We start from the raw sequence: 17,878 nt of genomic DNA, 5'->3' as shown, positions 1-17,878 counted from the left end.
TGAAGAACCCTATATGGTTCAACTAAGCAGAGTACCTTTTAAAGGTTACCTTTTTAAAGGTTCATCCTGTCACTCGATATTTCAGGGATGGAATGCAATCAAACATGTACTCCTGAAAACCACACTGACTCTTCCTGGTACATGTCATTTGATCAACCAAAATAATACTGTTTTGTACTGAAGGTAGGACCTGCTTTTTCTCCATGCAGGGACAATGTTACTTTCTCACAACCTGGATCTGCCACAGTGTCATTTTGAATGATGTCCGGTTACATTTTCTATTAACCTTCATGAATAAGACAATATAAATGCGTATAAATGCTTTATACACTATAATAAATGTTGCTAATATTTATGAATGGTAATGCTTATGAATGTTTATGATTATATAATGAGGAACTATTTATCAATTATTTATACATTTTTCATGAAAATGTTGTGAAGTGTTACGACAATCTCCTTCCCTTAAATGTAATTGAATGAAAACATTCTAAGAGTCTGTATAGAGCTTTCTGGTACTAGGCTAATAGAACATGTTTCAATCTTGCAGTAAAGGAAAAGGAGGATCTCCACCCTGAAGTTGAGTCCCAGGGCATGAATGATGACACATTCGGTGATTACAGGTGAGCCATTTGCTATTGTTCTTGAGAATGGTGAGATTTAATATGGAAGTGCTTACATTGACAGCAATATGTATTTTCACTATAATGTATTTATGATTGAGCTTTGTGGCAATGAGATTAGAGGAACTTCCGTACTTTTCATGATTTTCTTACTGTATATCTCTCTTGTCCCGAAAGAAAACCTTATATGCATGCGCTTTTCTTGGATCAACACAGAAATGAAAGCAGCTAAGTAAACAAAAAATGTAGGTAGTTGTTGTCCTTAAATTGATATGGTACTGTAGAGTAGGATATTGTGTACAGTATATGTTTTGTCAATGTGTGTCTGGGTGGGTGCATGTGCACTTCCGTAAAATCTCAAACACATTTGTTGTACGTGGCTCCCTATGTAGTAGATGTGCTTTAAAACGTGATTTATTCTGAGACATGTAGGACAAAAGACTTCCTTCAAAGCTGGAAAAAAAACTAACCGGGCGGTCAAAGGCGAGACATCTTTTGATGACCAAAGTCATCAAAATTCAGTGATGTACTTCCATCTCTCTCATGTCTGTGTGACCACGCAGTGCCCAGTTAACTCCTCTCTCATAGAGAGCAAGGCGCTGCAGCTGAGGTCGAGGAGGAAGTTGGATTCAGATCAGAGCCCATCACAGTATGGTGATGTCACAGCTTAGCTATAACGATTGTCTTCCTCTTCCGATGAGGAATAAGAAGGATCGGACCAAAATGCAGCGTGGTACGTGTCCATGATAACTTTAATAACTCAGAACGAGAAAATACCAAAAGAACAAAGTGCAGGAAAGAAATGAAAATTGAAACAGTCCCGTATGGTGCAAACACAGAAATGGAAAACAATTACCCACAAATCATAGTGGGAAAACAGGCTGCCTAAGTATGGTTCTCAATCAGAGACAACGATTGACAGCTGCCCCTGATTGGGAACCATACCAGCCCAAAACCAGAAATACAAAAACATAGAACAACACATAGAATGCCCACCCCAACTCACGCCCTGACCAAACTAAAATAGAGACAAAAAAGGAACTAAGGTCAGGACGTAACAATAGCTGTGTTCGAATACTCATACTAACCGTACTATTTGTGACATGAATTGAGTAAATAGTATGCCTATTGGTCATAGTATGGATATAGTTAGTATGCCAAATGTTCCTGGATGCCGTACTAAACTTGGCAAAATACGAACTATACACGCATAGGACACTATTTCCGTACTTTTAGGGCCCATAATGCAATTCTTCAGAAAATGGCCATGGCTTCACAACGTTTTCAGATTTGACAAAATTGGCGGAAAATATGCAGCCAAAGTCCGACGAGCGAAAACAAATTCATTGTTAACAAATGTTAAGAAAATGTTGTGCAGTGTAATAAAGTAATGACTTTTCAATCCTTACGAGCCGCATAGCATTTCAGCAGTATGTACTAGTATGTTAGATAGTTACCTAACGTTAGTTGGATACTAATACATCAAACTTGCCAGGCAGTATATTAACTATATGCTATCTAACGTTTATTGACTTGATTATTCACATTCTTAGCTAAGTGGTATAGTTGTTGTGCGTTTCAATGGACATTGGTAATTCATTGTTAAATCATCAATGCTTTGGATAACATAACAGCCTAACCAGCTCTGCTATGGTGAGTAAAATGGTCATCGTGTGTCATTTGTGTGTCATTTGTGTCTGGAAGTAGCTAGCCAACGTTAGCCAGTTAGCTTGGGTGCTTGACTGCCGTTGAACGCTCGGATCAACCCTACTCCTCGGCCAGAGAGTCCAGGGTGCGCTTTGAACGCTCTGAGAGCGAAACACTCCGAATTTACAGTCTGACAACGCTCTGGATTTACGAACACCGAGAGCGCACTCCGGCACTGCAGATTGAATTTACGGACACTCACGAAATCGTAAAATGTTTAGCTAGTCATTTGTTATGCTAAAAAGCTAGCTAGAGGTTCCATAGCAACAGCATCAACTTCCGGTACACAGGTAAAGCTCTAGTATGCTCAACTAAAATAATACTGTTAGTTTACAGTATACTAAAATGAACTAATAGTATGCAGTATATACTCATTAAGTATGTAGTATACAGTAGGTTTAGTATGGGTATTCGAACACAGCCCATGATGGGTCGCACCGGCTGCCGCACTTCACCAATAAACATGACACTTATATAGGCACTTGTTTGCAAGCTCTGATGTAGAAAAAAGAAAGAGAGATTGGTAGCAATTCAAATGAGGCCAGTGTAAACTCAAACATTACCTAATATCATACAGATATGAGAAGATTAATGTTGGATGATTTAATAGATTATTGAAAATTATTTCTTAAAGGCCTGATATGTAAATCTTCACATCCATATCTTAATGCTTCCCCTAATCAATTGTCTCATGTTTGTGTTGACTATTCAGTATGTACAACCATTTGATAAATTATCATATCACACGGAATTATGAATGCAAAATGGGACAGAGATAATGTAGAGTATTACCACATATTGATGGTCCTGGGCTTTAGTGAGGGTGATAAGAAATCCTTGGTACTGAGGTGACCCTTTGTCTTGTCGAGAGACACCTGCAAGCTGGCCATGTGCCCAGTCTTAAATTGGCATCTAATCTCCTTGGCCCCGGCGTGCTCCCCTGGGAATACCAGGAATGACAGGCTGTTTGTCTGGGATTGCATATGGCCACTCTGTACGGAATGAGCAGCACTCGGGCAATTTCCATCTAAAGAGATTTGAAATTGCCTTCCATCCTGAAGCCTTGGCAATTAGCAATTAGTGAAGGGATTGTACGGTGGTAGCCTCACCCCGCCTCCCTTGCCCCCCCCCATCCACCCTTTCCCCATCAAAACAACACCCCCACCCGCTATGTTAAAGCCATGCTAGCTGTGTGTGTTTCCGTGTGCATGTGCGCACACGTCTGTGAGTTTGTTTGTGTGAGCATTTCTGTGTGCGAGTGTGTGTGTATATCAGTGTTAAAGCTGCAATATGTCACTTTTTGGGTGACCCAACCAAAATCACATAGAAATGTGTGTTATAGATCTGTCATTGTCATTGAAAGCAAGTCTAAGAATCGGTAGATATGTTCTATATGCGCTATTTCTATGCCTCCCGTTTTGAAGTTCAGTTTTTGCATCTTTTACTTTCAGTTTTGTACACCAGCTTCAAACAGCTGAAAAGACAATATTTTTGGTTATGGAAAATATATTTCGCAGTGGTTTATATCAGGGATGGGCAACTTTGATGCGGGTGGTATCTACAAAAAAAACTTAACTCATCATGAGGGGCTGCAGTGGCTCGTGGGTCAGTGTAGCCACATCCATACCTCCCCACCCATTGCAGCGGCACCCCTTCGTGATAGCAAAGAAAACAAAACATTTATTTAAGTACATTTTCTGCTAAATATTGCCATTTGAAATCAAGTTAGCTGCAATTCTTCCCCTTTTTTCGTTGCGGCGGAGAGAAGATTTAGCAATTTTCTAACAAATTTCATGCAATTCTACTCATTTTGCCATGGGATGGAGAGAAAACAATATCTGTTTTACAATTCATTTCATGTAATTCTACACATTTTGCCATAGTGGGTATGCAAATGTTTACCATTTTTAATATGATAACTGATGATCAATTGGCATGTCACGTGATCTGGGTTAGGCATCTTTTATTCAGTGAAACACACAAAACAATAAAGAATAACGAAAGGTGACGACAATGGCGTGCTCACATACAACTACCCATAAACAATATCCCACAAAACACAGGTTGAAACAAGCTCCCTAAATATGATCCCCAATTAGAGACAACGATTACCAGCTGCCTCTAATTGGGAATCATACAAAATCACCAACATATAAAAACAAAACTAGAACCCCGCATAGAAAATATAAACTAGACTAACCCCCAGTCACGCCCTGACCTACTCTACCATAGGAAATAAAGGCTCTCTATGGTCAGGACGTGACAGGGCACCACCCCAATCGGTAATTCTACCATGCTTACTACAATTTTAGGTAGTTTGCCGCTAGACTAATTTTTACCAATCTAAACAATTTCCTGACATGGGCAAATTGAGTGACTGCTGATGCACAACCACATTTCAAAATTGTGCCTTGTATTCTAATGCTCAACAGTAAGTTGAGACCCCAACTGAGTTCCCAAAAAATGTAATAAATAAATTAAAGAAACTACAAAAGGGCGCCAGTTGCCCATCCATGGTTTAGATGGTACAATAATTCTCTACACTATACTTGCTTGTTTTGTCACACAAACTGAAATTAGATACTATTTCTACATAGTGCATATTTAATTTAATCAACTATAACTACATTTTACGAAAAAATATTCATTTAATTATCTATTTTCCCTGAACAAAAACGAATGATAACGAGATGAGATGTATAAATCTAACAAATTAGTTTTCATTTCAGTTGAAGTAAATGTGATGAGACAAGAATTCCACGAGACTAATGGACATTACATTTGCCATGAAGTGTCTTTTTATCTGTTTTGTTCAGGCATAAGCATGCATGCCTTTGCAGAATATTTTTAAAGTAACTGTCCAGTGAAAATCTCACTTTTAAAAGTTCATATTCTGTTAACTCATAACCAAATAATGTTGACTCGTCCTTTGTGACCAGAGCACACGTTTTAGAAAAAAGACTTAAAAAATCCAACCTCAAACTTGTATCAAGCCAGCTGTTTCAAAAATGCTTGCTATTTACTTATATAACGTGACGTAATGTTGGCTCATTGGCTGGTTTACTTTCATTAATATTTTTAATGACCGGTATTCGCCTTCACCATTCTGTTGTTGACATTCTCCCAATCTTCTTCCGGATCATCCAAATGCTATCTAGCAAACTTCAGACGGGCCTGGACATGTACTGGCTTAAGCAGGGGGACACGTCTGGCACTGCAGGATTTGCGTCCCTTGCGGCGTAGTGTGTTACTGATGGTAGGCTTTGTTACTTTGGTCCCAGCTCTCTGCAGGTCATTCACTAGGTCCCCTCGTGTGGTTCTGGGAGTTTTGCTCACCGTTCTTGTGATCATTTTGACCCCACGGGGTGAGATCTTGCGTGGAGCCCCAGATCGAGGGAGATTATCAGTGGTCTTGTATGTCTTCCATTTCCTAATAATTGCTCCCACAGTTGATTTCTTCAAACCAAGCTGCTTACCTATTGCAGATTCAGTCTTCCCAGCCTGGTGCAGGTCTACAATTTTGTTTCTGGTGTCCTTTGACAGCTCTTTGGTCTTGGCCATAGTGGAGTTTGGAGTGTGACTGTTTGAGGTTGTGGACAGGTGTCTTTTATACAGATAACAAATTCAAACAGGTGCCATTAATACAGGTTACGAGTGGAGGACAGAGGAGCCTCTTAAAGAAGAAGTTACAGGTCTGTGAGAGCCAGAAATCTTGCTTGTTTGTAGGTGACCAAATACTTATTTTCCACCATAATTTGCAAATAAATTCATAAAAAATCCTGCAATGTGATGTTTTTTTTTCCTTCTAAAAACTCAACTTAAAAACACTCTCCCTGCAACCCGCCTCACCAATTTATATATACAAAAAAAAGTATTATTCACCTCAAAATCTGAAATCCACAATAGAAGCTAGCCAGAAGCTAGCCAGTTCACTGGCTAACGTTAGTATTCAGCTAACCACGGTTGGCGGTCATCAGCTATCCTTTAGCTTGAAAAGCTATCGGCAGTTTTGTACAACGCAACTCAAACCAGAGCATACCGGACCTATTTTCTCTCCATATCCCCGGATTTCTACCGCAAGCTCTGGACATTTATACCTGGATCTTGCAGCTAACTAGCTGCTATCCAATTGACTATTGGCTTACGTCGGTCCCGGAGCAAACATAAATTATTCCGGACCTAGCCAGCTGAAGAGTTCTATCAGCCACTCCTGAGCTACAATCACTTATCCAGACCCGTTTTACTGCTGACGTGGAGCCCCACCGGGCCTTCACGACTGGAATACCAACGTTATCTGCACGAGGGAGTTATCCAACTGGCCCCTCCATCGCGACGTTACCTGAACGCCCATCTGCGGCCCGCTAATAATTAGCTGTCTTATCGGCTGCTATCTGAATAGGGCCATCGGACAATTTTCTTGGGTCACTATAACTATGTCTATTTTGCCAATTGGATTGGTCCCCTCTACCACACGGAACCCCACTAATCTACAAATGGAAACGCACGAGGTGGCTAAAAACAGACCTCCATCATCTGCCAGCTTGCTACCCATGGCCTGGCTAGCTGTCTGAATCGCCATGACCACAACCATCCTCACTACTCACTGGACCCTTATGATCACTCGGCTAAGCGTGCCTCTCCTTAATGTCAATATGCCTTGTCCATTGCTGTTCTCGTTAGTGTTTATTGGCTTATTTCACTGTAGAGCCTCTAGCCCTGCTCATTATACCTTATCCAATCTTTCAGTTCCACCACCCACACATGCGATGACATCACCTGGTTTCAATGATGTTTCTAGAGACAATATCTCTCTCATCATCACTCAATACCTAGGTTTACCTCAACTGTATTCACATCCTACCATACCCCCCAGAAACCTGCTCCTTTTACACTCTGTTCCAGATGTCCTAGATGACCAATTCTCATAGCTTTTAGCCGTACCCTTATCCTACTCCTCCTCTGTTCCTCTGGTGATGTAGAGGTGAATCCAGGACCTGCAGTGCCTAGCTCCACTCCTATTCCCCAGGCGCTCTCTTTTGATGACATCTGTAACTGTAATAGCCTTGGCTTCATGCATGTTAACATTAGAATCCTCCTCCCTAAGTTTGTTTTATTCACTGGTTTAGCACACTCTGCCAACTCGGATGTCCTAGCCGTGTCTGAATCCTGGCTTAGGAAGACCACCAAAACCTCTGAAATCTCCATCCCTAACTACAACATTTTCAGACAAGATAGAGCGACCAAAGGGGGCGGTGTTGCAATCTACTGCAGGGATAGCCTGCAGAGTTCTGTCCTACTATCCAGGTCTGTACCCAAACAATTTGAACTTCTACTTTTAAAAATCCACCTCTCTAAAAACAAGTCTCTCACCGTTGCTGCCTGCTATAGACCACCCTCTGCCTCCAGCTGTGCTCTGGACACCATATGTGAACTGATTTCCCCCCATCTATCTTCAGAGATCGTGCTGCTAGGTGACCTAAACTGGAACATGCTTAACACCCCAGCCATCCTACAATCTAAGCTTGATGCCCTCAATCTCACACAAATGATCAATGAACCTACCAGGTACCACGCCAAAGCCGTAAACACGGGCACCCTCATAGATATCATCCTGACCAACTTGCCCTCTAAATGCACCTCTGCTGTTTTTAATCAAGATCTCGGCAATCACTGCCTCATTGCCTGCATCCTTAATGGGTCAGCGGTCAAATGACCTCCACTCATCACTGTCAATCGCTCCCTGAAACACTTCAGCGAGCAGACCTTTCTAATCGACCTGGCCCCGGTATCATGGAAGGATATTGACCTCATGAAGTTAGTGGAGGATGCCTGTTTTTTTTTTAAATGCCTTCCTCACCATCTTCAATAAGCATGCCCCATTCAAGAAATTTAGAACCTGTTACAGATATAGCCCTTGGTTTCTCTCCAGACCTGACTGCCCTTAACCAACACAAAAACATCCTATGGCGTTCTGCATTAGCATCGAACAGCCCCCATGATATGCAACTTTTCAGGGAAGTTAGAAACCAATATACACAGGCAGTTAGAAAAGCCAAGGCTGGGGCCTCCCGGGTGGCACAGTGGCCAAGGGCGCCGTACTGCAGCGCCAGCTGTGCCACCAGAGACTCTGGGTTCGTGCCCAGGCCCTGTCATAACCAGCCACGACCGGGAGGTCCGTGGTGCAACGTACAATTGGCCTAGCGTCGTCCGGGTTAGGTTAGGATGTGTATCGGAGGACGCATGACCTTCAACCTTCGTCTCTCCCAAGCCCGTACAGGAGTTGTAGCGATGAGACAAGATAGTAGCTACTAACAATTGGATACCACGACAATGGGGCGAAAAAGGGGTAAAAAAAAGCCAAGGCTAGCTTTTTCAAGCAGAAGTTTGCTTCCTGCAACACAAACTCAAAAAAAGTTCTGGGACACTGTAAAGTCCATGGAGAATAAGAACACCTCCTCCAAGCTGCCACTGCACTGAGGATAGGAAACTCTTTCACCACCGATAAATCCACTGTAATTGAGAATTTCAAGAAGCATTTTTCTACGGCTGGCCAGGCTTTCCACCTGGCTACCCCTACCCCAGTCAACAGCACTGCACCCCCCACAGCAACCCATTTCTCCTTCTCCCAAATCCAGTCAGCTGATGTTCTGAAAGAGCTGCAAAATCTGGACCCCTACAAATCAGCCGGGCTAGACAATCTGGGCCCTTTCTTTCTAAAATTATCTGCCGAAATGGTTGCAACCCCTATTACTAGCCTGTTCAACCTCTCTTTCGTGTCGTCTGAGATTCCCAAAGATTGGAAAGCAGCTGCGGTCATCCCCCTCTTCAAAGGGGGGGACACTCTTGACCCAAACCTCCACAGACCTATATCTATCCTACCCCGCCTTTCTAATGTCTTCGAAAGCCAAGTCAACAAACAGATTACCGACCATTTCGAATCCCACCATACCTTCTCCGCTATGCAATCTGGTTTCAGAGCTGGTCATGGGTGCACCTCAGCCACGCTCAAGGTCCTAAACGATATCTTAACCGCCATCGATAAGAAACAATACTGTGCAGCCGTATTCATTCACCTGGCCAAGACTTTCGACTCTGTCAATCACCACATCCTCATCGGCAGACTCGATAGCCTTGGTTTCTCAAATGATTGCCTCACCTGGTTCACCAACTTCTTCTCTGATAGGGTTCAGTGTGTCAAATCGGCGGGCATGTTGTCCGGGCCTCTGGCAGTCTCTATGGGGGTGCCTCAGGGTTCAATTATTGGCCCGACTCTCTTCTCTGTATACATCAATGATGTCGCTCTTGCTGCTAGTGAGTCTCTGATCCACCTCTACGCAGACGACACCATTCTGTATACTTCTGGCCTTTCTTTGGACACTGTGTTATCAACCCTCCAGACGAGCTTCAATGCCATACAACTCTCCTTCCGTGGCCTCCAACTGCTCTTAAATACAAGTAAAACTAAGTGCATGCTTTTCAACCGATCGATGCCTGCACCTGCACGCCTGTCCAGCATCACTACTCTGGACGGTTCTGACTTAGAATATGTGGACAACTACAAATACCTAGGTGTCTGGTTAGACTGTAAACTCTCCTTCCAGACTCACATCAAACATCTCCAATCCAAAGGTAAATCTAGAATTGGCTTCCTATTTCGCAAACAAAGCATCCTTCACTCATGCTGCCAAACATACCCTCGTAAAACTGACCATCCTACTGATCCTCGACTTCGGCGATGTCATTTACAAAATAGCCTCCAATACCCTACTCAATAAATTGGATGCAGTCTTTCACAGTGCCATCCGTTTTGTCACCAAAGCCCCATATACTACCACACCACTGCGACCTGTATGCTCTCGTTGGCTGGCCCTCGCTTCATACTCGTCGACAAACCCACTGGCTCCAGGTCATCTACAAGACCCTGCTAGGTAAAGTCCCCCCTTATCTCAGCTCGCTGGTCACCATAGCAGCACGCGCTCCATCAGGTATATCTCTCTGGTCACCCCCAAAACCAATTCCTCCTTTGGCCGCCTCTCCTTCCAGTTCTTTGCTGCCAATGACTGGAACGAACTGCAAAAATCTCTTAAACTGGAAACACTTATCCCCCTCACTAGCTTTAAGCACCAGCTGTCAGAGCAGCTCACAAATTACTGCACTTGTACATAGCCCATCTACTGTATAATTTAGCCCAAACAACTACCTCTTCCCCTAATGTATTTATTTATTTATTTTGCTCCTTTGCACCCTATTATTTATATTTCTACTTTGCACATCCTTCCACTGCAAATCTACCATTCCAGTGTTTTACTTGCTATATTGGATTTACTTCGCCACCATGGCCTTTTTTTGCCTTTACCTCCCTTAACGCACCTCATTTGCTCACATTGTATATCGACTTATTTTTCTATTGTATTATTCACTGTATGTTTGTTTTACTCCATATGTAACTCTGTGTTGTTGTATGTGTCGAACTGCTTTGCTTTATCTTGACCAGGTCGCAATTGTAAATGAGAACTTGTTCTCAACTTGCCTACCTGGTTAAATAAAGGTGAAATAGCATTTTCTTTTCAAATCATGTCTCCTTTTTTTCCCAAACACAATTCCACACAATCACAATAGCTTTTTGTCTTTGAATAATTGTAAGCATCTCTTAACACAGGCTTAACACCTAACAACCACGTTGTACTTTTTAAAACACTTTTAACATAGGCCAGGCCCTGTTGTGACCTCATATCCCAGCGATAATACCTTGAAATATGCCTGGGAAGAAAACACTTCAACTTGCCATTTGCTCAACCATTGGCTCAATTTACCTCATGACCATTGGCTCAACTTACCCCAAGGCAAACATTTGGACTATATTAGCCCACATAGGGCTAATATACACTTTCATGCTAGGTTTATTGAAGCTTACAGAGATGCCAACTGATGTATAGAACAATAGTATCTACTTTGGTTTAGGTACAATACATTCTTTTGACTTTGTTAAAATCAGTTTTTTTGGACTTTTTTGGACTTTTGGACTTTTTCCATGTGGTTTCTTCCTTCACAGACTCAATGAAAATGATGACCACTTCCTAAATATTTGGTCAAATGATACATTTTGTGTTTGTTTTCCTAGAAACAAGGGAGGCTCCACTTAACCCTTCGGCTCAGCTTAACCCTTCGGCTCAGCTTAACCCTTCGGCTCAGCTTAACCCTTCGGCTCAGCTTAACCCTTCGGCTCAGCTTAACCCTTCGGCTCAGCTTAACCCTTCGGCTCAACTTACCTCTTCGGCTCAACTTACCCCACTCTCCCCTTCAGTGAAATTCTTACCTTGAGAGCTCTTTCCCAACAATGCAGTGATGATAACAATAATAATATACTGTAGATAATAATAGAACATAAAATACAATAAAAAACACACAAGAACTACTATGAGTTTAAAAAAACCATCAGTGCCAGTATCTTATTCAATGTACTGGAGTGGTTGTGGGTTTATACATAAAAAGTGACTGGTAGTAGGATATACATGTGAACTGAGCTGAAGAGTGACTGGTAGCAGGAATATATAACTATACATGGTAATATATACAGCTCATTTGGAAAGTATTCAGACCCCTTGACTTTTTCCACATGTTGTTACGTTACAAACTTATTCTAAAATGGATTAAATTGTTCCCCCCCCCCTCAATCTACACACAATGACAAATCCAAAACAGATTTTTAGACATTTTTGCCAATGTATAAAAAAATGTAATATCATCTTTTACATACTGTAAGTATTCAGACCCTTTACTCAGTACTTTGTTGAAGCATCTTCAGCAGCGATTACAGCCTTGACTCTTCTTGGGTGTGACGGTACAAGCTTGGCACAACTGTATTTGGGGTGTTTCTCCCATTCTCTGCAGATCCTGTCAAGCTCTGTCAGGTCTCTCCAGAGATGCTCAATCTGGTTCAAGTCTGGGCTCTTGCTGGGCCACTCAAGGACATTCAGAGACTTGTCCCGAAGCCACTCCTGCATTGTCTTGGCTGTCTGCTTAGGGTCGTTGTCCTGTTGGAAGTGAACCTTCGCCCCAGTCTGAGGTCCTGAGCGCTCTGGATCATCAAAGATCTCTATGTACTTTGCTCCATTCATCTTTCCTTCGATCCTGACTAGTCTCCTGGTCCCTTCTGCTAGACAACTTGCCACCACCATGCTTCACCATAGGGATGGTCCCAGGTTTCCTCCAGATGTGACGCTTGGTATTCAGGCCAAAGAGTTCAATATTGGTTTCATCAGACCAGAGAATCTTGTTTCTCATGGTCTGAGAGTCTTTATGTGCCTTTTGGCAAACTCCAAGCAGGCTGTCATGTGCCTTTCACTGAGGACTGGCTTCCGTCTGCCCACTCTACCATAAAGGCCTGATTGGTGGAGTGCTGCAGAGATGGTTGTCCTTCTGGAAGATTCTCCCATCTCCACAGAGGAACTTTGGAGTTCGGTCAGAGTGACATTAGGTTCTTGGTCACCTCCCTGATCAAGGCCCTTCTCCCCCGATTGCCAGCTCTAGGAAGAGTCTTAGTGGTTCCCAACTTCTTCCATTTAACTGTGTTCTTGGGGACCTTCAATGCTGCAGAAATTGTTTGGTATCCTTCCCCAGATCTGTGTCTTGACACAATCCTGTCTCTGAGCTCTATGGACAATTCCTTTGACCCCATGTCTTGGTATTTGCTCTGACATGCACTGTCAACTGTGGGACCTCATATAGGCAGGTGTGTCTCTTCCAAATCATGTCCAATCATTTGAATTTACCACAGGTGGACTCCAATCAAGTTGTAGAAACATCTCAAGGATGATGAAAGGAAACAGGATGCACTACACTCTCAAAGCAAAGGGTCTGAATACTTATGTAAATAAGCTATTTCTGTTTTTTATTTGTTAATATATTTGCAGCAAAAAACTGTTTTTGCTGTCATTTTGGGGTATTGTGTGTTGATTGATGAGGAAAATGTTTTATTTCGAGCAATTTTAGAATTAGGCTGTAACGTAATATAATGTGGAAAAAGTCATGAGGTCTGAATACTTTCCAAATGTAAAAAGGAGTAATAGTGACCAGTAGCAGGATAAATAGATAAATGTTATTGGAAATTGATAATCAATGGACAGCAGCGTAATGGGGTAATACATCTCATCAATAATATTTTTAGCAGCAGTGTAGGTTGTGTCTGAGTGGAGATCTGTGGATGGGCATAGAGTCAGTGTGGATAGTCTGTGGGAGAGGGAGAGTAGTAGTTGTTAGCCATTTAACGGTCTTATAGCGAGGGGATGGAAGCTGTTTAGGAGTCTGTTGGTCTGAGCCTTGATGTACCACCTACCGGACGGGAGCATGGAGAAGAGTCTTTGTCAATTTTTCAGGCCTTTCTAAGACAACGCCTGGCATATACTATTTGCTAAATAGTATTACTGTAATAATTCTGTCATTGTTGGAAAGCTCAGATACTTCCCTCTTTAAGTGAATCATTGTAATTCCTCCCCCTCAGATGGTTATGACGAGGAGAGAATTGGAGCTGTAAATTGTTTAAACTTTATCCAGCTATTTAACCATAGCCAGAATTAACCATAGAGTATGCTACAATCTACCACAATAGCAATGTTGCCAACTAAGGTATAGGAGGTTATTGTAGTTGGACAAGGCTATCTGAATTTAAGCATCTCTTAACACAGGAAGTTAGAGGTAAATATCAATTATTCAATGAAAAAAATTACTGACTGAAACTAGACTAAAACGGTCCAGACTTTTAGTCGACTGACAATAACATTAAGGATTCTTCAATAAAGTCTTTGTTGTTCATTGAGAAATAGTGCACCAAAAATCTAAGTTAGATATAAAATTGTGTGATTAAGATCTCCTCTGCAAAAAGGTCTAAATTAATGACAGGAAGCTTGAGGAAGCGTATACTGGCTACGGAATCTCAAAATCGAATAACAGCACTGTGGCTGCTTTTTTCTCGTATTTGAAGTGAAAGTCTTAAGGGAGTATGTGTTCACGCCAGCCAGACTGAAGCATACTGACGCCTTAAGACTAACATGAAATCTAAAATAGCAGCCAAAATGTGTGTGTGTGTGTGTGTGTAACCAAAATGATCCTCTGTCCTTTGTGCTGTGTGACAGTGAGGAAAACCCACTGAAGGCTAGCCAATGTTCCCTGGATCGGGGCATGGGAGGGGACAGCGACTATGGGGACGAAGAAGAATGCCAGTTCAACGAAGATGGCTCATTTATCGGTGAATACTCTGACCACAAAAACAGAGGCTCTGTAAGACCCAGCCCAGTCACTGCGTGAAGAGACAAATGCTTCCTTCGGACTTCCCTCTGAAGGGTGTGTGACAGCAAAAGGAAATTAATGGCATCATCTGTGTCATGCATGACATTGATCAGAAATGTTAAATTCCTGTCAATCACAATTGTATATGATGCATATTTATTTTGTACCTCCACATTGTGACGGATTCATTAGGAAATGTTTTCACATTCTTGTAGACAGGATTGGACATCTGCAGTTTCAATATACAGTACCAGTCAAAGGTTTGGACACTTTATTTTCACTATTGTTCTATATTGTCGAATAATAGTTAAGACATCAAAACTATGAAATAACACATATGAAAACATGTACTGTAGTAACCAAAAAACTGTTAAACAAATCAAATTATATGTTCTATTTTAGATTCTTCAAAGTAGCCACCCTGTTCTTTGCATTCTCTCAACCAGCTTCACCTGGAATGCTTTTCCAACAGCTTTGAAGGAGTTCCCACATATATTGAGCACTTGTTGGCTGCTTTTCCTTCAGTCTGTGGTCCAACTCATCCCAAACCATCTCAATTGGGTTGAGGTACGGTGATTGTGGAGGCCAGGTCCTCTGATGCAGCACTCCATCACTCTCCTTCCTGGTCAAATAGCCCTTACACAGCCTGGATGTGTGTTAGGCCACTGTGCTGTTGAAAAACAAAATATAGTCTCACTAAGCGCAAACCAGATTGGATGGCGTATCGCTGCAAAATGCAATGGTAGCCATGCTGGTTAAGTGTGCCTTGAATTCTAAGTAAATCACTGACTGTCACCAACAAAGCACCATCACACCTCCTCCTCAATGCTTCACGGTGGGAATCACACATGTGGAGGTCATCTGTTCACCTACTCTGTGTCTCAAAACATGGTGGTTGGAACCAAAAACCTCCAATTTGGACTCATCAGACCAAAGGACAGATATCCGCCGGTCTAATTTCCATTGCTCGTGTTTCTTGGCCCAAGCAAGTCTTTTCTTGTTATTGGTGTCCTTTAGTAGTGGTTTCTTTACAGCAATTCGACCATGAATGCCTGATTCACACAGTCTCCTCTGAACAGTTGATGTGTCTGTGACTTTTATTTAGGCTGCTTTCTGAGGCTGGTAACTCTAATGAACTTATCCTCTGCTGCAGAGGTAACTCTGGGTCTTCCTTTCTTGTTGCGGTCCTCATGAGAGCCAGTTTCATTATAGCGCTTGATGGTTGAACTTGCACTTGAATAAACTTTCAAAGTTCTTGAAATGTTCCGTTTTGACTGACCTTTATGTCTTAAAGTAATGATGGACTGTTGTCTCTCTTTGCTAATTTGAGCTGTGCTTGCCATAATATGGACTTAATATGGGCTATCTTCTGTATACCACCTGTCATGGTTCCTCCTGGCACCAGAGGGAGGCAGGTGTGTCTTATTATTTCATAATTGTGTCCCTGCTTAAAGAGGTGTGTTTTCTGTGGTCCTTTGCAGAAGCTTGAATTGTTTACTGTGTGCATTTGTTTCCTGAGTGAATCTTCGATACTTAGTGTTTGTTGTTTTTTCTGGTCTCTTCTCTGCACCTGGGTCCAACCTTACCACGTCACACCACCCCTACCTTGTCACAACACAACTGATTGGCTCAAACGCATTAAGAAGGAAAGAAATTCCACAAATTAATTTTCAACAAGGCACTCCTATTAATTGAAATGCATTCCACGTGACTACCTAATGAAGCTGGTTGAGAGAATGCCAAGAGTGTGCAAAGCTGTCAAGGCAAATGGTGGATACTTTGAATAATCTCAAAAATAACCTGGATTTTGATTTTAACAATGTTTTGGTTGCTACTTTTTCCATATGTGTTATTTCATAGTTTAGATGTCTTTCTTATTCTACAATGTAGAAAATAGTAAAAATAAAGAAAAACACTTGAATGAGTAGGTGTGTCCAAACTTTTGACTGTTACTGTAAATACACTATATATATCTTTAAAAAGAAAAGGTAGACAGCAGACACATATATCATTAATAACGATGCATGATTTCTTATGTTTTTACTTTCTTAGAAAAGGTCAACAGATATGAGGCATAAACATTCTTTATACCACGGTATTGTTGAATACTTGTTTCTGATTGGCTTGTATGACATTCTAGAGTGTTATGTAAGGTATAATCAATGAGTTGCTCTGCGTTCTATGTAAAATAATGAAGGACCTGGAAGTTGTGTTCCACGATATGCAAGGTGGAATTGACCTTCCACTGAGTTGGATTATTTTCCAGAAAACCCCGAGTTGATAATCCCTTTCATACCAGGGCTATATTTTAGCACATTTGCCACTAGAAATGTGTTCATTTGCTGGTATACATTTTTTAAATTAAACTTTTGCTTTCAAAAGCAGCTCAAACCGAACATGTAAGACTTAACTATAGCCATCAAATTCTACCGAGATAATATAGCGTGGGCTACAAGGTCTAATCGTGAATGATGATTGGTTAAAACCGTAAATGGTGTCTATTCCACCATTTACCACCGGCTAAATCTATGATGTTAAAATGCCTATATTCGTGGCCAAAAGTTTTGAATGACACAAATATTAATTTCTACAAAGTTTGCTGCTTCAGTGTCTTTAGATATTTTTGTCAGATGTTAATATGGAAAACTGAAGTACAATTACAAGCATTTCATAAGTGTCAAAGGCTTTTATTGACAATTACATGAAGTTGATGCAAAGAGTCAATATTTGCAGTGTTGACCCTTCTTTTTCAAGACCTCTGCAATCCACCATGGCATGCTGTCAATTAACTTCTGGGCCACATCCTGACTTATGGCAGCCCATTCTTGCATAATCAATGCTTGTGGGTTTTTGTTTGTCCACCCGCCTCTTGAGGATTGTCCACAAGTTCTCAATGGGATTAAGATCTGGGGGAGATTCCTGGCCATGGACTCAAAATATCTATGTTTTGTTCCCCGAGCCACTTAGTTATCACTTTTGCCTTATGCGTCACCAAACTGTTCCTGGATGGTTGAGAGAAGTTGCTCTGTGTTGTGTTGGTACCATTCTTTATTCATGGCTGTATTCTTAGGCAAAATTGTGAGTGAGCCCACTCCCTTGGCTGAGAAACAACCCCACACATGAATGGTCTCAGGATGCTTTACTGTTGGCATGACACAGGGCTGATGGTAGCGCTCACCTTGTCTTCTCCGGACAAGCTTTTTTACGGAAACAATCGGAAAGGGGATTCATCAAAGAAAATTACTTTACCCCAGTCATCAGCA

The 17,878-nt window shown here is 41.7% G+C and overlaps 1 protein-coding gene across 3 annotated transcripts in view; it reads left to right on the top strand.

The window, feature by feature from the left end:
* LOC109908548 (neural cell adhesion molecule L1-like protein) overlaps positions 1–14,999 on the top strand; it is a 123,158-nt gene extending 108,159 nt beyond the window's left edge. For all 3 annotated transcript variants that reach the window (XM_031794205.1, XM_020507204.2, XM_031794206.1), the window contains exons 24-25: positions 551–623; positions 14,462–14,999. In XM_031794205.1, coding sequence (XP_031650065.1) covers positions 551–623; positions 14,462–14,633 — 245 coding nt within the window. In that variant the 3' untranslated portion in view covers positions 14,634–14,999. The remainder of the gene's footprint in view (positions 1–550; positions 624–14,461) is intronic.
* The last annotated feature ends 2,879 nt before the right edge of the window (positions 15,000–17,878 follow it).

This window comes from Oncorhynchus kisutch, linkage group LG17 (genome assembly GCF_002021735.2).
Source record: "Oncorhynchus kisutch isolate 150728-3 linkage group LG17, Okis_V2, whole genome shotgun sequence".
Classification (NCBI taxonomy): Eukaryota; Metazoa; Chordata; class Actinopteri; order Salmoniformes; family Salmonidae; genus Oncorhynchus; species Oncorhynchus kisutch.
Note: the sequence above shows the minus strand (reverse complement) of the source record. Positions and strands in the feature narration are given on the sequence as shown.